The 20,311-nt window shown below is 42.1% G+C and overlaps 2 protein-coding genes across 4 annotated transcripts in view; both read right to left on the reverse strand.

Annotated features, from left to right (window-relative positions):
* Positions 1 to 9,603, reverse strand: part of TUBGCP6 (tubulin gamma complex component 6) — a 36,419-nt gene extending 26,816 nt beyond the window's left edge. The window contains exons 1-5 of one of the 2 annotated variants that reach the window (XM_075928150.1): positions 9,287 to 9,603; positions 7,185 to 8,015; positions 5,956 to 6,119; positions 1,570 to 1,780; positions 685 to 858 (exon numbers count right to left, since the gene is read on the reverse strand). In XM_075928150.1, coding sequence (XP_075784265.1) covers positions 685 to 858; positions 1,570 to 1,780; positions 5,956 to 6,119; positions 7,185 to 7,931 — 1,296 coding nt within the window. In that variant the 5' untranslated portion in view covers positions 7,932 to 8,015; positions 9,287 to 9,603. The remainder of the gene's footprint in view (positions 1 to 684; positions 859 to 1,569; positions 1,781 to 5,955; positions 6,120 to 7,184; positions 8,016 to 9,286) is intronic. The other variant, XM_006122622.4, reaches the window with a different exon arrangement.
* A 1,432-nt stretch (positions 9,604 to 11,035) lies between these two features.
* Positions 11,036 to 20,311, reverse strand: part of HDAC10 (histone deacetylase 10) — a 45,643-nt gene continuing 36,367 nt past the window's right edge. For both annotated transcript variants that reach the window (XM_075928170.1, XM_075928159.1), the window contains 4 exons: positions 17,614 to 17,698; positions 16,855 to 17,040; positions 14,696 to 14,855; positions 11,036 to 13,010 (listed from right to left, as the gene is read on the reverse strand). In XM_075928170.1, the coding sequence (XP_075784285.1) occupies positions 13,000 to 13,010; positions 14,696 to 14,855; positions 16,855 to 17,040; positions 17,614 to 17,698 (442 nt within the window). In that variant the 3' untranslated portion in view covers positions 11,036 to 12,999. The remainder of the gene's footprint in view (positions 13,011 to 14,695; positions 14,856 to 16,854; positions 17,041 to 17,613; positions 17,699 to 20,311) is intronic.

The following is a 20,311-nucleotide window of genomic DNA, read 5'->3' on the forward strand; positions in this document are numbered from 1 at the left end:
AAACTATTAGTGCTCAGTTTATGTTCACATTGATTACAGCATATCAGACACATTTACTGCATTCTAATTTGGGCAAGTTATCTTTAAAAAGAAGCTCAGCTTCAATGGCAAGATGAGAAAACTTGTGTATTTGATGGATAACAGAGGTTTTTTCCTTTTCATGCATACGAACAACATTTGTTAACATTAATCTGAATTACATTGAATATTTAAGAGAATGAATGTATGAACATTAGATCATTTTTATTTTCATAGTTGCAATAAGGTATTACAAACAAAGATTTCCTTTGATCTTCTGGTTAAAAAATAATTCTCATTTGACAGCAACAAAGTTAATTATACATCACCATGCAAAGAAGATTCAGCAGATTGCTTAATTCAAGTCAGATGTAGAGAGTGTCTACAAGTAAGTAATTTCAAACTGACATGATCTAATAAAAATATTCAAGTGCATTGTTTCACTCATTTTATTTCTTTTACATTGTGAAATGCATTTAGATTTACCAAGAAGAATTACTAAATCTTAAATATATTTACTATACACATATTTAGCAATATCACAGCACCTGAGAAACAGTCATCCTTTATCTCAATAAAACTGCTCATCAGGATCATTCTTTAACACAAAGAATAAAACACACTATTGAGAATGCTAGAACTCCAAGTTCTATTCAAGTACATTACCTGAAATACAAGTCCTTTGTTGTACGAGGAATCCAAGACTGGCTGGAGAGAGAAGCGACTCAATCGTGTGTAATATGTTCCATATTCAGCAACTTCTGACAGAAGATTGTTCATGCTCTCAGGTGATGTTCCAGATACATATATCCCCTGCTTTATCACAAATGTCTGAGCAGCCTAGAATGGTGCAGAAAGAGAGACAGTATCAGTTATTTTAGAATTATAACTAATTACCCAACCTTATACACATTGGCTGTGTCTACACGGGGCCACTTATTCCGGAAAATCAGCCGCTTTTCTGGAATAAGCTGCGAGCTGTCTACACTGGCCCTTGAATTTCTGGAAAAGCAGTGATGCTCTACTGTACAAAATCAGCCGCTATTCAGGAAAAACTATTCTGCTCCCGCTCGGGCATAAGTCCTTATTCCGGAACACTGTTCCGGAAAAGGGCCAGTGTAGACAGCCCAGTACGGGGCTTTTTTCCGGAAAAAAGCCCCGATCGTGAAAATGGCGATCGGGGCTCTTTTCCGGAAAAGCGTGTCTACATTGGCCACAGACGCTTTTCTGGAAAAAGGGCTTTTCTGGAAAAGCAGCCTGCCAATGTAGACGCTCCTTTTCTGGAAAAACTGAAAACGGAATAGTATTCCATTTTAAGCATTTCCGGAAATTCATGCCAATGTAGACACAGCCATTTTCCTTTACAGATCACTAAAGATTTTTTTGGACATTTAAACTTTGATAAAAAAAAAGTTGTTTGGTTATTTTAAATTATACTAATAGAAGTCACAAAACTTCAAATGCAGAAAATGTACTTCTCTTGCAAAAATCTCTACCAAAAATGAATTCTGATATGACTGAACAGAATAATTCTTAGAAAGTTTTACATACCTGATTAAGTGAAAAGGTAGCAGATACCACACCAATAAGGACATTCAAAACATCTTTAACCAGTTCAGATTCTTTCATTAGCACAATCTGTGGAATCTGGAGTATGGTATTATTAAACAGTTGTAATTCCCCTTCTCGAAGCCTATAAAATTTATCAAAAGCTTCTCTTCCAGCCTCAGTCAGATATGGTTCCTCTTTTCTACCAGGCGGGCTGTTGTCAGAAAAAATACAAAAATAATAAAACCAAGAATAAATCAATACCTTTCCTTTAACTTTATATGGCCATTAAATGTGTTACCCAACTGATTATCTATAATGCAACATTTGCAAAAGGAGGCTGTGTGGACAACTGTCAAAAGTATGCAGGAAATAGCATTCTTGAAGAAATCCCTAAAAATCTCTTTACTAAAGATGTTAACTAACGAGTAATTTCCTAGTCGAGTAGTCGATGGAATTTCCATCAACTACTCGACTAGTATATAGGCACTTCCACATTCCTCCTTTGAAATGTACAAGAGCCCCGCCGGGGCTCTTGTACATTTCAAAGGAGGAATGTGGGACTCCGCATGCAGCCCGGGGCCAGTGGAATGTGGAACTCCGCATGCAGCCCGGGGCCAGTGGGAAGTCCCCATGCCAGCTTTGAAATGTACAGAAGTCCTGGGGCTCTTGTGCATTTCAAAGCGGAAGCGCCCTCATGGAGACTGGGGTCAGCAGGGGGACTCGCAGTCCTCCACTGACTCCAGGCTCCATGCTGTGCTACCGCTTTGAAATGCCATGCGGAGCCCCGTTCCACATCGCATTTCCCCAGAATCCAGGGTCAGCTGACTCCAGGCTCCACATGGCGCTGCCGCTTTGAAATGCTGTGGCGGTGATGGCCCAAGCACTTGGCCCACGGAAGGCAAAGGCAGTGATTCCCCTGTGGGTCCCAGAGCACTGGGGCTCCGAAGCACAGCAAGAAGATGCTGCTGTCATACCTGGCTTGGCCCCAGCCCTCCTCCAGCAGCCGCCAGGGGGAGGGTTTGAGAGGCCAGGGCTGGTGTGGCCCTGGCCATCCCTGGTGGCTGTGCGGGGAGGGGACATCCAAGACTGTCCACCCCCAGAGACAGCAGGACTGATGAGTGTAGCGAGCAGGGGGCATAGCCCCCCTAGTATATTCTTTATTACAATAATTTTTACAGCACCCAGATGTGTGGACAACTGTCAAAAATATGCAGGAAATAGCATTCTTCTAGAAATTGACTACACCCCAAAAGTCTCTCCACTAGCAATCAATTCTTAATTGTAATTTTTACAGCATTCAGATGCGTTTTAGAGAATTTACAGAAAGAACAGAAAGACACATCCCTGCATCGGGGAGGTAGAGAGAAAAGGCCCCTGGAGGGCGTAGTGAGAAAAGTCCCTACGTTAATTGTGTAGCTGAAGTTGAAGTACCTCAACTCGACTTTTGGTGCTGTCCACACTGCAGGAAGTCAAAGGGAGATCACTCTCCCTTTGACATCCCTTACTCCTTGTGGAAGCAGGAATACCGGCATCGACCAGAGTGTCCCTCTCAGTTCGAATTAGTGTGTCTTCTCTAGACCTGCTAATTCGAACCCTGGAAGATTGACAGTAGCAGCTTCGATCTTCTCTGTAGTGTAGACATAGCCATAGGAAGACACAGTTCATGCCCTTTGTGACCCCCCTGCTGGGCATGCTCTAACTGTAGGCCCAGTATAAAAGCCAGAGGAGCAGCTCAGTTGGGGCTGACCATGTGAGAGGAAGGAGCTTCTGCCGGAACCAAGGAGCAGCCACCCCCACTGGCCCAGCAACAGCAGCCGTAGCAACTGTGGCAAGCAGCCAGGAGGACGCAGGTGGGGAATACTCCGGCTAGAGGACCGGCATAGGAACTAGCCCAGAGCAGGGAGCTGGAGGTGTCCCGGCGAGCTCAGCGTATTTTGGGTAAGGATGTTAAGTGTCGGGTAATTCACTAATCGAATAGTCGATGCATTTTTGCATTGACTATTTGATTAGTCGATAGGGTGGTGCTGCTCCTTTGAAATGCTGCTGCAGTGTTTCAAAGGGGCAGCACCGCATGGCACCTGGGGTCAGCTGGGGACTCCAGTTGATCCTGGCGCTGCCCCTTTGAAACGCCACTGCGGCATTTCAAAAGAGCAGCACTGTATGGAACCCAGAACCCCAGGCTCCGTGCGGCACTGCTGCTTTAAACTATCCCTCTCTTCCACTCCCCCCTTTCTCTATCTAATAGAGGCAGCAGGAGGTGGGAGGGGGGGCGGGGAGAGACTAGTCAGCTATCCCAGAGGGGGTGGACCGAAGACAATGATCAAGTGATTTGTCTCATGCCATCCATCTCCAGCCTCTGACCAACAGAGGCCAGGGACACCATTTCTATCCCCTGGTTAATAGCCTTTTATGGACTTCCATGAAATTATCTAGCTTCTCTTTAAACTCTGTTATAGTCTTAGCCTTCACAGCCTCCTCTGGCAAGGAGCTCCACAGGTTGACTACACGCTGTGTGAAGAACTTTCTTTTATTAGTTTTAAACCTGCTACCCATTAATTTCATTTGGTGCCCTCTAGTTCCTCTATTATGGGAACTAATAAATAACTTTTCTTTATTTGCCCTCTCCACATCACTCATGATTTTATATACAGGCAGTCCCCGACTTACGCTGATCCGACTTATGTCGGATCCGCACTTACGAACGGGGCTTTTCTCGCCCCGGAGCTCACGGGCGGCGGGTTGCCACCCGTGTCCTCTGGGGAGAGAAAAGCTTCTCCCGGTCTCCCTGGTCTGCTGGACCCCCCCACCAGACCAGGGACACCCAAGCAAAGCCGCCCAGGCAGCGGGACTCCCGCCGCCTGGGCGGCTTTGCTCCTGTCCCCCTGGTCTGCTGGGGGGGGTCCAGCGGCTTTGCTGGACCCCCCCAGCAGACTAGGGGGATAGGAGCAAAGCCACGGAGCACGCCCGCAGCGGGACAGCCCAAGTGCGCCCGGGTTGTCCCGCTGCGGGCATGCTCTAAGGCATTGCTCCTGTCCCCCTGGTCTGCTGGGGGGGGGGGAGGATGCAGCTAGTGCCACCCTCCCAGCAGACCAGGCTTTTCTTGCCTACCCCTGGGGTAGAGCAGCTGGGGGCTGCCGGGTTGGTCCCGCAGCGCCGCTCCGGACCAACCCGGCAGCACCCCAGCTGCTCTGCCCCAGGCGTCCTGATTCAGCCGCTGCTGGTCAGTTTTAGCAGCGGCTGAATCAGGACGCCTGGGGCAGAGCAGCTGGGGTGCTGCTGGGTTGCTCCAGTAGCGCTGAGGAGCCGCGCTACTGGAGCAACCCAGCAGCACCCCAGCTGCTCTGCCCCAGGCGTCCCCAAGTCAGCCGCTGCTGAAACTGACCAGCAGCTGACTACAGGAAGCCCGAGGCAGAGTTGCTCTGCCCCAGGCTTCCTGGAATCAGCCGCTGATCAGTTTCAGCAGCAGCTGACTTGGGGACGACTGGGTTTCTTAAGCTGAATCTGTATGTAAGTCAGAACTGGCATCCACATTCAGCTGCAGTTGAAACTGATCAGTTTCAGCAGCGGCTGACGCCAGTTCCGACTTACATACAGATTCAACTTAAGAACAAACCTACAGTCCCTATCTTGTACGTAACCCGGGGACTGCCTGTACCTCTATCATATCCCCCCTCAGTCTCCTCTTTTCTAAACTGAAAAGTCCCAGTCGCTTTAACCTCTTTTCATATGGGACCCGTTCCAAACCCCTAATCATTTTAGTTGTCCTTTTCTGAACCCTTTCTAAGGCCAAAATATCTTTTTTGAGGTGAGGAGACCATATCTGTACACAATATTCAAGATGTGGGCATACCATAGTTTTATACCATAGTCATAGTTTTATACAGAATAAGATATTCTGTGTCTTATTTTCTATCCCTTTCTTAATAATTCCTAACATCCTATTTGCCTTTTTGACCACTGCTGCACACTGTGTGGAAGTTTTCAGAGAACTATCTACGATAACACCAAGATCTCTTTCCTGATTTGTCGTAGCCAAATTAGCCCCCATCATACTGTACGTATACTTGAGGTTATTTTTTCCAATGTGCATTACTTTACACTTATCCACATTAAATTTCATTTGCCATTTTGTTGCCCAATCACTCAGTTTGGTGAGATCTTTTTGAAGTTCTTTACAGTCTGCTTCTGTCTTGACTATCTTAAACTTGACTGTACTGTCATCTGGCAAAAATACAGCTCCATTGTTCAAATATATTGAACTCCATGTCCCAAATCAGACAGAATAAACAAACAAGGAATATACCAATTAAAGTCACTTACAACTAAAATACTTATAAATCATACATAAGCATGCAGTTATTTTGCATCTTAACATCAGACACATACCATCCAATTCTTTCCCAGCATCTTCGTTTGCTGGGTCCATAAGTAAGTACAGCATCCCAGAGATCTATGTCTGGAGTCATGCTCGGTTCTGACTGAGAATCAGGAGTAAGATTGGATGCTGATTGGAATCCCTCATCTTCTGATTGATCTATACTTTGAGGAACCTGTAAATAATCATGAGAGTTCAAACTCTACACACAGATGCAACATTTACTGAGAAAATTATGCTAATGGCATTTAGATGTTGGTCTCAAATAATTATTGATGTTCATTTTAAGCACTTGAGCTTCATTATTTATACAAACTAAAATTTTGCTATGTGTTTCTATGGATGGGTATCTTTTGCTTTTTGAATTTTCAGTCTTTCTTTTTTTCCTCTTGTGGACTGTTGCTGTGTAGTTTTTTTTCCCCTGCCCCTGTAATTATCCCATGTAATAGAAAAGGCTACATGCTACTTAGTGTGAAGTTGGTCCAGTAGCAATTCCCTTCCCTGGGGCTCTGTATGCTCTTGCCTATTGAGCTGAGTGTGGTGGGAATAGGGGCATAGAGTAGGAGGCTGCTCCCTGAATCTACAGCCCTATACAAAGAAATTGCAGATTCAGCTTTCATTTGGGTTTAAGATAGGAACTTGAAAGGAAGACTGGCACACTTAAAGAGCTACATTGCCACTTTACCTGTAGCTGTGAGTATCCATTGTAGTGAAAGGGATCAGTCAGATACTGGGTAAAAGGAGGCAACTCTTTTTCTTTACATGCCTGTACTCCTACTCTCAGGTTGGAAAACACAGTGCTAAATATTCTTAGGAGCAACCCTGCATCCAATAGGTCAAATCTATTACATATACCTATTACATGTATGTTGCACAACAAATTCATAACAAAGTCAGTGAGAGTTCCATGGTTGAGATGTTCAGAGTTTTACATGATTGGGCCCTGATCCTGCAAAATCAGGCATGTGTTTATGCATATGACTAGTCTTAGTGGAAATGGTAAGAGACACATTAATCATAAGAATTTGAGGGATCAAGACCTGTGTCACTTATTTTGTGAAAAAGAAAAAATATTTTAAATCCACACCTTTGTAATGTTGATACAACTACCAGAAATTTCTCTCTCTCTCTCTCTCTCTCTATATATATATATATACACACATTTCAAAAAAAGAATACTTGAAATGTTTATATTCTGAAATAAAATAATAAGTATAGTGAAAATAAATAGACCCCGTACTTTAATTGCAAGTCCAGACAAATCCGCATTGTCAGGTACTGGTGGCAGATCCAACCTAATGTCCATATCATATGTACGGCTATGGACAAGAGCACCAAAGAGTGAGACACGTGTTTCTTTTTCAAACTTGTCACCAACAGGGTAGTTCTGTGAAAATAATCCAATGGCAGGAAGTCCAGTGCCAGGTGCAGCCTCCATTATCTGAAGTGTCTTTTGAATTGTATCATTAAACTGATATTCTTCATTTGTAATTAAAGACTGTATATCAGCTTCAAATACACTCACATCATAATAATCATATCCCTGATATTTAACATTTCTCCCAACATACTTGTTGTTCAGAAAATAGTCCTTTTTTTGTGGTAGAAGCTGAGGGGGACCAGTTCCTACAAGTTGTACAAGAAGATCCAGAACAGAATTTACTTCAGTAAATGGTAAACAATTAGATGTTTCCAATTCCTCCACAAGTTTCTCCAGCCTATCTGCTTGAGCACCCATTCCACCAACCCTCAAATTGAAGGACAGCATTAAAATTTTGTTTTTCACTGGAAGTCTGGAAATGTTTGACTGTACTTTACGGGTCTCATCCTGAAAAAGGTTCATGAACAGGGCATTATATGCAATCTTTTTTAGATTTTGCTTAGCCCTTTTCTTGCTGATCTTCTGTGCGCCTAGATGGACCTTCCATGACAAACCTGTCATGTGTGCTTCACACAAGTCACCAAACAGCTGTGTAATGCTCTCCATTTCAACACAAATGAGTGGTGCTGCAGTAAAGTCAATTTATTGCATATACAACTTTATTTTTGGTCTTTGATTCCATTTCAAGGCCTGGAACATACAAAGGGGGAAAAAGACATTAGTAACTAACTACACAAGTAGAACCTCAGTAAGTATGTGTTCATAAACTTTAAATTTAAAATACAGTTACTGTAACACATACAGTGTTACATACACAAACTAATCAAAGTACTACTTCATAAACTGTTTCATATACAAGAACACCTACCTACTGCTTAACTGTTTTAACCATTTATATAAGCAACTGCTGCCTGACCTGCTGCAACAGGTATGAGGTCCTACCACTGGTTTCACTATGGCCAGGGGGTTCCACCTCCTGGCTTGATGATGGCCCCTCCAGAGCTGGCTCAGCATGGTGCGGTTGGTTGCCACTAGAGTTCACTGGCAAGGGCTGGTTAACCAGTAAGCAATCCACTAAGCCTCATGCTTGCCATTTAACATCCCCGTAAACACCCTAATTTGGATCTCACACCTTTCACCAAGGTTAGCCCCTGGTGGACCACCAGACACTATTTACTTGCATGTCCAAAGATTAGGGCCACTTACAGTGCCCACTGTTTGGAAATGACAGTCCGTGGTCAATGGGAGCTGTGGGAAGAGGTGTCTTGGTCTATACTGCTTCTGGCAATTCCCATTGTACGGGAACGGCAATCTGAAGCCAATGGGAGCTGCAAGCAGCCATACTTGCAGATGCACAAGTAAATAAAGCATTGGCAGCCCCCCCAGGGGCTATCCCTAATGAACAGCTTGCAGCCTGTGGGCCACTTATTAACCACTCCTGTTTTACACATAGAGAAAAAGCCCTGCCATGGTACATGAACAAATCCAGGTCATCACATGAAGAGAGTGTTTCTCTGTCAAGCACTAGCACCTCCCAGTGTCTTGTCAATACTAACCTGTCAGGAAAGACCCCCCCCCCCCAACAACTTGATTAACAAAGGTAACTTTCAGCAGCAAGCTCAGCTCCATTTACAGTGTCAAAAAGGTGTGAGCGCAAAATTATTCCAGCCACGGTCACAGTTTGAGAGCTAGTGTAGACAGAGCTGGGGCGATTGTACCAGTCGCTAAAAGCAGGAGCAGACCACACAACCGTAAGAACAGCAGCGCCCAGCCCAGCCCGGCTCCGCGGCCACCACCCGAAGATGTGCAGCCCCCCCCCCCCCCCAACAGTGACTGTGAGCCGAGCCAGACCACGCTCCCCCCGTGACTGGCCCCCTCCCCCAACGGGGGCAGGCCCCACCCTGCAACACCCGAGGCAGCCCGCAGCTCCCCGCGCGTGACGCCCCCGCCCCAGCCCTTACCCCGCGCTCAGCAGCCCCAGGCGCCTCTCAGGGCCGCGACAGCAGCGACCGCCGCGCGTCCCGCTCTCCGGCTCCGGCAAGAGCGCGGCGGCGCCGCCCTCGGGACGTCACGGGAGAGCGACGGGCCCGGCAGCCGGGAGGGGGAGAGCGGGGCAGGGACGCGGAGCGGGCGGCGCTCGGCTCCCTTCGCGGGTGCACGGGGGCGCCGGAGGAGGGGGGCAGGGGCTCGCCTTGCTGCCTAGCGCTGGAAAGTGTGGGGCGGCTGCGAAGGGCGGGGCGGCTTGCGCGGAGCAGACAGGGAGCTGCAGGCGCAGTAGATACACGGGCGGCGCCTGCCTGCAGCGTGCCCGCCAGCGCCTCTCCAGCCTCCCCCAGCTAGCTGCCCAGGGCTGTAGGGCCCACTGACTCGGGGGGGGGCTGGTTGTAGGGTTGCCAACAACGGTCTAATCCCACAAACCCAAACACCCTGCCCCTGCCCCCTTTCCTGTGAGGGGCCATTTACTCCGCCCGTCCCTTCATTTCTCGTTTCGCCCCCCTCACCAGGCCACGGGAAAAGGTTGCAGTATGAAGGGGCTCTGAGCGGAAGCCCGGGGGCTCGCAGTGCGGGAAGGAGAGCTGGGCTGAAGCCTGGGGTAGCGGGTTAGGGTGCAGGAGATGAGGGTCTGGGTTCAGGGCTGGAGAAGGGGTTTCAGGTGTGAGGTACTGGCTGAATCAGGAGGTTGTGGCGTTGAGGGGATTTGGGGGGCAGGAAGGGGGTTGGGGTGCTGGAAGTAGTGAAGGGTGCAGGTTCTGGCCAGGTGGTACCTTATGTTGCTCCCAGTTGGTGGGGGGGGGGGGGGCAGGTGGCACCATGCACTGCCCTCAACTACTAGTGGCTGTGGTTCCCAGCTAATAGCTGCAGAATTGGCACTTGGAGTGGGAACATCATGCAGATGCACCCCTGGCATGCAAAGGTTCTGAGAGCAGAGCAGGCAGGGAGTCTGGCTCAGCCCCTTCTCTTCGTCACACACCCCTGGACTTCTGGTGCCCTGAAATCTTTCAGTCTGGCTTCAGTAGCCTCTGAGAGAGAGGCCCACTTCTGAGAGACCCCAAATGAAATTGGGCAGGGTGGAGGACAGGGAGTTGCCACTGCCTCTTTCCTCTGGAGCCATTCCGGAGTGCTGGCTCCAACAGCACCTGCTGCTCTTCTGTCCTCCCTAGGAAGCAGAGGCCAGTTACTGCAGATAACTAGACGTTTAACCAGACTTGCTGGTTGTAAACTGGACACCTGGTAACCCTATTCTGGCATGGCAGTGGGGAGCACAGGCCATTGGCTGCACAGATCACTCTGCTGCACCCCCCCCTCCACTCCACCCCACACACACCAAGGGACAGGCATGTTCCAGAAACACCCCAGGATCCTGTCCCTCAGCACCAGGTGACAGGTCAGGCCAGCAGGATCCAGGTGTAGGGTAACAAGGTTGTGTGGGGGATCCAGGTGCAAGGGGTAGTTGGTTGTTGTGGGGTTCTGCAAAAGGTGCAGATGAAGGTGGTTGGAGCTCATCCGGAGTCTCTGTATGTTGTTTTGGCTCACCTTATTGATAATTTTATATCAATACCGTAAATTGGATTTTCCTTTCAAACTAAAGTAGGTGTTTTATTTTTAGTTTGATTGCTATTATTGCATTACACTTTTTAGCATTTACACTTCCAATATATTTTTGTGTAGACCAAGTTATAGTAAAGAATGCCACTGGAAGACAGTTAATGTACAGAAATAAACAATTTTTATTGTAATAGTTGGCTAATACATATCAACCTTTAAAAACAATCTTTTGAATTTATATGCAAAGTAATCCTACTGAAAAAATCGTACTTGAAAATATTCCATTTAGTTTGATAAAGAGCTCAAATTAAAATAATTTAAAATACAAAAATCTTTGTGTCATTCTAGCATTGACTACAGAATATTACAATTTAATGAAGGCAGGCTGGAAGTATAACTTCAGCAAAATGTTTTTGCCATCAGAAAATGCTGACCATGTAAAACATTTTGTAAGGAGATGGTTGGTTTAGACAAATTTACCATTTTTGGGGAAAAAATGAAATTAGTTTTGAAATTTGAAACTATTTAATTTTTCAATTAAAATAACTTTTTGTTTAGAAATTTAAGTTTCTGTATAGTTTTAAAAAGTCAAAATAAAAAGTAAATGTTTCAGTTGACCTGGTATGAATTTTTTGGTTCATGAGAATCAGATTTTGAATTTTCATCCCAATTTGGGACAGTAAAAGTTTTCAAAATCTCAAAAGCTCTCACAGTATGGAAAACTGCTTCCTTCTGACCTCCAGTCAAAATTCAGTATGAGCTACAGAAGCCAAAATAGGACTAGTTATATGGTGACCCATATTAATAGAACATTACTACAATTTAAAGTTGTGATATTCAGATTGTTTTGACGTAAGTACTGTTACATGTTGTGTTCCCACATGGGCCCCAATCTTGCAATCTATATACTTAATTTTAAGCATATGAGTAGTTGTTTTAGGTAGAATTTTCAAAAGCAGCTAAATCAAAGAGAAGCCTAAGCAACTTATGAGTAGGGCTACTCATAAATTTTCAGTAAAGGATGAGTCACGAGACCAAACCATTTTGTTAAATGTGTTGCATATTTGGCAAAACTTCAATAAAACACAATTAGAGCCTCGGGCTCTAAGGCTCCCTTCTCCATAGCAGGGAGCACGCTAACCCTGGGAGTCTGGCTGGGGCTGAGGCTTTCAGAGCTGGCTAGTCTCTTCCTTCTGTGGCTCAGCTCTTGATAACCTTATTTTTGACTTGAGCAAGTTAAACATGGATGAAAGATCACATATAAAATATCTACCATGTATTTCAATCCAAGTGACAGGAATAGACTTCGTAGAGATAAGTAAAAAAAGGCACTGCTTTATATTTTGGGATCTGGAATTAATACCCTGAGCTCATTTTGTTAGATGCATTAGTTTTACGCTGACAACTGAGCTATGTCACCACATAAACGTAGCTATTTTTATACATTTTCAAATGTTCACCTTGTTCATTGTGCTTAATCATGATAAAATATTAATATTCCTATATGTAGAAAACATACAATCTCTCCATTGCTTGGAAGATTAAAATAGTTCTTAGTAAAGCGCTTTATTTTTAAAACTGATATTTATTCTTTTAATTACTTCTTTTTTTATCATTTACAGACCCTACTAATTTCCAATCTTAATTGGGAGAGTGAAGAATGAAAAACAAAGTTCCTGTTAACAAACTACTTTTAAAATTATGAATATTTCAGTATGAGCTAGATACCACAAATTTACAGCATTCAACCATTGGAATTCATATAGAAAGATGCTGGGTATGGCAAGAGAATTAATATGGTAAATGCTATCCCGGATAGAACATGCATTTAAAAGCAGCAAAATCATTTGATAGGGAGTTACATGTAAATGCAGGTTTTGCATGAATAACTTCATACATGCACAATTTGCAGACTCACAGCAAGAGCTCTCAGCTAAAAATGTGGCCTTTTTAAACAAAAATATTTAATAAAAAGTCATAACACAATTGTAAATGGCTGTGGCCATAGTATGATAATCTCTTCGTTTACTGATTTAAAAGAAAACCAAAAGTGACAATTTTTTTCTTTCTGTTATGACGAAATGTGTCAAATGATAGAGCTAGTCAAGTGACTTCAGTTTCCAACAATCTAGTCTCTTACTACAAAGAAAAAAATCAGCACAATTATTAGTCAAGCTACACAACAGAATCCCAAAAATACATTTCTACTGAAGCTGCTTAAATAATCTTCCACAAACAGCTGCAGGGTGGTGGTTGTTTGTTTGGAGGGGTTTTTTTGGGCAGGGGGAGAAAGGCGGTCGCAGTGGTGTTTGCATCCCCATGTTTAATTTTGTTTGCCTAAACTTGCTCCCTTTCCCCTCTCTTCTAAAACATTGAAGAGATCAAATCGCTAATCTCAGCCAGTTTACTGCATAAAGCAAGATTGTTCAATAGGAAAAGGACGTTTACATACCCTCTCTGTTTGGGAAGCAATTTTTATCTCATAGTATGTTCACTTTATCCAGTAAAGATACTTCCCCAATACTACCTCTATTTAGCACTTTATGTGTTACCTAAGATCCATCCCACCAATTCATACCAATATCTTAACTTGCTGTCCTCTACCTTATCTCTGGTTTACCATATTCCAGGTACCAAGAGGTGGGAAGGCACTGCTTGTACCAGGACAAGATATTAATATATCTTGCTTTTGGCAGGTTTTATATTGTCAAAAGCTACATTTCACTTCGTAGACTATTCTGGGATCTCTCTGTCTTGGCATAAATAAGCAAAGTGTTAATCAACCCACTTGCTAGCTTTAACACCATAGCCAATAAATGTATGTTTGGCATCAGGAGGCATTCTGGATCCTGGTGCTTGAAGCATATTTCCCTGCTCAAGACAGAGTCCTGTTCCAGCACAAGCCCTGATTTTTCAAATACTTATATATGTGCTTAATTTTAAGCACATCACTATGCTCTGTGAAGGTCAATGGAACTATTCATGTGAGACTAGGTAAACTGGTGAATAAATGGTAGTCTCTGAACCACATTCTGAAAAAGGTTAATAAATGCAAAGCCTATATGTCTCTTAATTATTCCCTGAATATAAAATACAGGACTATGTAGCACTTTAAAGACTAACAAGATGGTTTATTAGATGATGAGCTTTCGTGGGCCAGACCCACTTCCTCAGATCAAATAGTGGAAGAAAATAGTCACAACCATATATACCAAAGGATACAATTAAAAAAAAATGAACACATATGAAATGGACAAATCACATTTCAGAACATTTCAGAACAGAAGCTGTTCTGAAATGTGATTTGTCCTTTTCATATGTGTTCATTTTTTTAAATTGTATCCTTTGGTATATATGGTTGTGACTATTTTCTTCCACTATTTGATCTGAGGAAGTGGGTCTGGCCCACGAAAGCTCATCATCTAATAAACCATCTTGTTAGTCTTTAAAGTGCTACATAGTCCTCTATTTTGTTTCAGCTACACCAGACTAACACGGCTACATTTCTATCCCTGAATATACAATCTTTTGGTACAAAAACTATTTTTCAATGTGAGTGCTTAATATTAAGCACTTGAAATGGCTGTATTCCATGTTCTGTATAACCACTGTATTATTGAATTTAGCACTTTCTTACTTCAATGATGGGAGCACTAGGGAAACATCTCACCAGGCATTTAAGGGTTTGATCCTACTCCCATTCAAATATATGGAAAATCTCCCATTGACTTTAATGGCACACAATTTAACCCGTGGGAAATTTATAGCCTTTTCAGAAATATGCCCTCAGTACTAAGAAGTGGAACTACAAACAGATTACTTACCTGAACACTGGAGCATTTTCCATTCCTGTTTAAATTGGTGTCTCAATCGTTTTATTTCAAGTACATTTTCTTGGGAAGCAGGTGCATAGACTCCAAAGTCAGGTATAGAAACACCAGTCAAAGTTGTAGCCACACTTCGTACTAGTTTTATTTCTATGTCCTATTTTTTAAAAAATGTGGTGAAGCAGACTTTGTGTTAGTTCAACAGCAGAATGCAACATTTTAATCTATTGTAATGAAGCTGACAGTATCAATCATAATAAGTAACTTTCAGTTTTCAAATCTGAAAGTGCTACCAGTGGAGAAGTTGCTTCAGAAGTAGATAACTAAGGAATCTGTACTGTGAACTATAAAACCAATTTGTCTCAAATACAAATTACTTCTCAATTACTCTTTTATGAGAAGAGAAATAACAGAACAAAAGATGGAAAAACAGAAGAAAATAGGACTTATTTACTTGCTGTATTTTCCACCACAAACAATGATTCATTTTGCTTTGACCAGCAATGATATTATAAACAACTTCTAGAATCTTTTAACAGTTTAATTCAATGTTATAATGTCAACAAATGCTTTTTTCTGTGGTCATTGTGATTCATGAAGAAGAACATGCCCAAATGTTACTAAATTTCACTGAAAAGGAATAACATGGATTTTACTTCTTCAAAGAAATCAAGTACACTATATAAAATGTCCATGTTTTTATCATAGGAGCTCCCTGCTAAGTGTTCATATAAACCTGTTTCAGTCTTTCATTAGAGGCTCATGTGCCCATTCAAGCTCATCTTTCATCTCTTTTAGCCTATCCTTCAGACTCCCAAGAATTCTTCCCAGCTGCAGGCTCCTAATTAGTGTACACAAATAAACTAATTTTTCGGTATACAGATTATGATAAATATCATAGCACAGGAAATTCAAAGAAAATTCTAGAGAAATGTAGAATAATGTATGGTAAGATCACTTAATGGGCAACTTAAAAATAACATGTCCCTGACAGGAGCAGTTTTCAGGAAAGAGATTCTGTTTAATGTATTTCATTACATTAAAACAATTTATACGTGGTATATTTATCCCACAGAAATACTTGTTAGTAACTTTGTAAATGGGTTCACGGTAACTTACATAGTCCACTTTTTCCTTTTGTTCACTTTGCTTCTTTCCTGCTATATAATTCTGCTACTACTTTGTACTTATAATAGCACCTTTCATGCAACTATCTTAAAAAAAGTTAAGGTGTGTAACACCCTTGTGGTAAGTAAAGCAGCATTACTGCAGTTTTACACATCTGAAATCGAATAAGAGCCAAATCTGTAAAGGTATCTGGATGCTTAGAGACCAGGTGCCTAGTGAGCTTTTCAAGATTAGCCCCCAATGATTTCAATGTACAGGTGATTTTGAAAATTCCTGTAGGTACTTATCTGTACCTGTAGGTATCAAAACACTTTTACAAATCTGAAATGTAGTGACTCTGACTATGTTATACATGCAATCTTACTATTACATAGGCTTCTTTTAAATATTTTTTTAATATTGCAGTGTTTTTATTTGTTATTTTAAGGTGAATTAGCCAAATAAAATTGAGTATCTCCCAGCACAATGTATTCTGGTAAGGCCAATAGCCTGGTGCTACTTCTACTCAAGACAATGATGCTTAAATAGAATAACAAGTAGTCACATGGAACCTTAGAGCAGGGGTGGATCCATACATATACAGCCTGCCAAGACTTCTGATCTGGCCTGTGGCCCACCGTGCTAGACCCCAAGGGAGGCTCTCTGCTTGATACAACCCAAAGCTATTCAAATGGCTGGCAGCTTCCTCTAGGTGCCGCGTGTCCTTGGTGGGGGTGCCTGTGCCTACTGCCCAATCACACACCCCATAAGAAAATGCAGCCCTTGACCATTTACCAAAATCGTGGAGTGGCCCCCCATGAAAAATTATTGTCCACCCCTGCCTCAGAAACTAACAAAAGTATAAAGAATCATGAGCTTTCTTGGGCAATTTTACTATGTATATTTGTTAGTATCTAATGTGCTATAAGACTACTCATTTTTAAAGTTATAGACGAAGATGGCTACACCTCTGAGACTTTTTAAATATAATAGTTGCTCTCTGTTAGCTAAAAGAATTTTAGGTAATCAAGATTAATGCTACTTCTTACCTGAATTACCACAAGAATTCGGGATTCAGCTAAACCTTGCAGTAAACTCGTAAGCAGAGAAATCCCATTTACACCAAGGCTCCTGTTTGGTCCAATGACTATTATCATTAAGTCAGGTTGATAGTTATATGCTATAGGAAGAATGAATCCAAGTACAGCATAAAAGAAATTGTTTCTTTCTGTATCCTTTAACAAGAAACAGAAAACAGTTTAAAATTGATGTGAAACTCCAAAATCCCTGTATGCACATGTCTATAATGGGCAGTTTTCAGGGATTTTATTAAAATAAATAACCAAGGAAATAAAGGGAAAGTACTAGAAAAAAATTCTAGAATAGATGGTTATTGGAAACAGGATACATGTCTGATCCCATGTAGTGTTCTTATTTTCATTAATGAATCATTCATTGTGTTAATTACACAGCATGCATTATTCACCTCCCCTTTCATTTCAATACCACCTAGTGTCAGAGGCCATTATAACCTTCTTCAAGATGTCACAAGTTTGGTCCCTAAGATGCACTGTACATAAATGGAGACGAATAAAATATAAAAGGAAGATTTTCAAAGGCCCAAGGGCAGTTAGACACCTAACTTACATTTTTCCCTCAATTTCATTAGTAAAAACTTGATTCAAATTGATAATCTTAGACTTTACTGTCTGTTTTATAAACTAGTAAATATATTTTATTCTATCCTAACTTAATTACAAAGAAAAAGATGCCTTTTCTTATTTAGTCCCCAGAATTTTTTAATATACCTCTTTCCAGTTCAGAGAAATACGGTATTTGGAGTTGGTCTTTTCAGTTTGTTGTTTCTGGCAAATGTTCATGAAAAGAATTTTTCTGTAAAAAAAATTTATATTTTACTCTTTCATCAACAACTTTAAATGAGATAAATAATGTTACTAAAATTAGTGAAAATGGATATTAAAATCATTCTTTGGATGATATTTATGGTCCCTTATACAAGTTTTATGTCAAATTTATATCAGCGGGAAACACTTCTGAATTATTATAGTAACTAATTTAAATTTTTAAAAGCAATATTCAGAAAGTAAAATCCAGTTTATACTAAAATCTCAAAGTAAATTTCTGTATTAAAAAGTTTTTAAGAAAATAATGCTTGTCTCTTTCAGCATAAAGAGAAGCTGAAGAAATAGGATATTGATATATAAAGTTGGCCTTCAATAAAGAGTCGTCCATTTGACTCTCTCTCCTATCGTATGATTTGCAAAGCACATTTTCATAATATGCAATAAAGAAAAAACTACTTTCACAGTAGCAAAACTGGGAGACTATGCCAGGCTGGGGAAGATGCTTAAGAAAACAGGAATGGAAGAACTTCCTTGAGAGGAAATTCAAAGGATACGTCTTCACTGTGAGTTCTTCCTGCGAGTTCTTCTGGCAGAAAATATGCTAATTAGAGACTCATTAGCATAAGTTGTGACATCATTAGTATATTTTCTGCCATTTCTTTTTGCACAAGGGGTTTTTGTGCAAAAAGAAGCAGCATGGACTTTTTTGGAGGGGCGCAAAAACCCCGAACAGGCATAAGGATCTTGCGCAAAACAGGGCTTTTGCGCAAAAAAAAGTCCACACTGCTTCTTTTTGCACAAAAACCCCCTGTACAAAAAGAAACGGCAGAAAATATACTAATGATGTCACAACTTATGCTAATGAGTCCTAATTAGCATATTTTCTGCCAGAAGAACTCCCCGTGAAGACAAAGCCAAAGAGATTAGTTTGTTTACCCTAACTAAAAGAAGGGAGAGGAGAACAGGGTCAAATTGACTGCCATATTTGGGGTCGTGAAGGAATTTTCCCCAGTCAGATTGGCAGAGATCCTGCCAGGGTTGTGCATTCCTCTGCAGCGTGGGGGGTGGGTCACTTGCAAGTTTAAACTACTGTAAGTGGTGAATTCTCTATAACTTGAAGTCTTTACACCCTGATTTGAGGATTTCAGTAACGCAGCCAGAAGTTAGGGATCTTTTACGAAGGTGGTGAGGTTCTGTGTCCTACAATGTGCAGGAGATCAGATTACATGATCACAATGGTCCCTTCTGATCTTAAAGTCTATGGCTGTGTCTAGACTGGCCAGTTTTTCCAGAAAATCAGCGACTTTTCCGGAAAAACTTGTCAGCTGTCTACACTGGCCACTTGAATTTCCGCAAAAGCACTGATGATCTCATGTAAGATTGTCAGTGTTTTTGCGGAAATACTATGCTGCTCCCATTCGGGCAAAAGTCCTTTTGCGCAAAACTTTTGCGCAAAAGGTCCAGTGTAGACAGCTCAGATTTGTTTTCCGCAAAAAAGCCCCGATCGCGAAAATGGCAATCGGGGCTTTTTTGCAGAAAAGCACGTCTAGACTGGCACGGACACTTTTCCGCAAAAAGTACTTTTGCAGAAAAGTGTCCATGCCAATCTAGATGCTCTGTTCCGAAAATGCTTTTAACGGAAAACTTTTCTGTTAAAAGCATTTCCGGAAAACCATGCCAGTCTAGACACAGCCTATGAGTCTAATGCAAAAATTGGCTCGCCCCTGAAACCTCTACATAACATTATTATTATATATTAGCAACCCATTTTACTAGGTGCTGTCCAAACACAGTATGCCTATCTATATCTGTACAAATTACAAGAAACTTGCCTTCCATGTTAGGTTCTAATGCTTATGCATTTTGTATTTTCAGTCCTGGGCTAATAATGCAATTTTATTATGGCTCCAAATGCAACAATTGCAGAATTCCCCCAAGACTAACATTTTGGAATAAACTGTGTCTTTCAGGCATAGCTCTCTAATGAGCGTATGTAACCATATTAGCCCAGATCCTCGAAAATATTTAGGCTCCTAGACTCCACTAAAATCAACTGAATGTCAACCACTGATTTCAGTGGAAGTTTGAAGGCTAAATATCTTGGAGAATTCGAGCCATTGCTTCATTTGGATTCCCAACAAAAAAACCTACCACCCATGGTAAAATCCACAGGAAGTGACTCGGATAGAGGAAATCTTGTGTCTCCTATGACCCCCATGGATCCTGGGGGAACACTGGTAGACTGGGTCCAGCAGCAGGAAAGTTTTGTGACTCTACAGCAGCTTCGTGCTCCTGGTGACTTCCCATTCCCCATGGCTGACTAAAGAAACTCCTCAAAGAGGGGTCCTATCCATAGAGAGGCCCCCAGGGAAAAAGATAATAAAGGCATTTTGTAGATAAACTGCACAGCTGGGTGAGAAATGATGTATGCATGCCCACTCTTTGCTATCTGGCCAGTTCTGCTTCTCTCTCTTATGCATCTCTAGAGAACAGCAGAGAACCCACTGAGTTTAAGGCTTTAGATGAGCATGTGCAAGACTACCCCTGCTAACCCTTTTACATCATGCATCATACAGTTCCTAAGTATCGTACCAGTTCTGTTGGTTTTTCAAGAGGGCATGACCATGGCTCTGACCCTTTG

This window comes from Pelodiscus sinensis, chromosome 1 (genome assembly GCF_049634645.1).
Source record: "Pelodiscus sinensis isolate JC-2024 chromosome 1, ASM4963464v1, whole genome shotgun sequence".
NCBI lineage: Eukaryota > Metazoa > Chordata > Testudines > Trionychidae > Pelodiscus > Pelodiscus sinensis.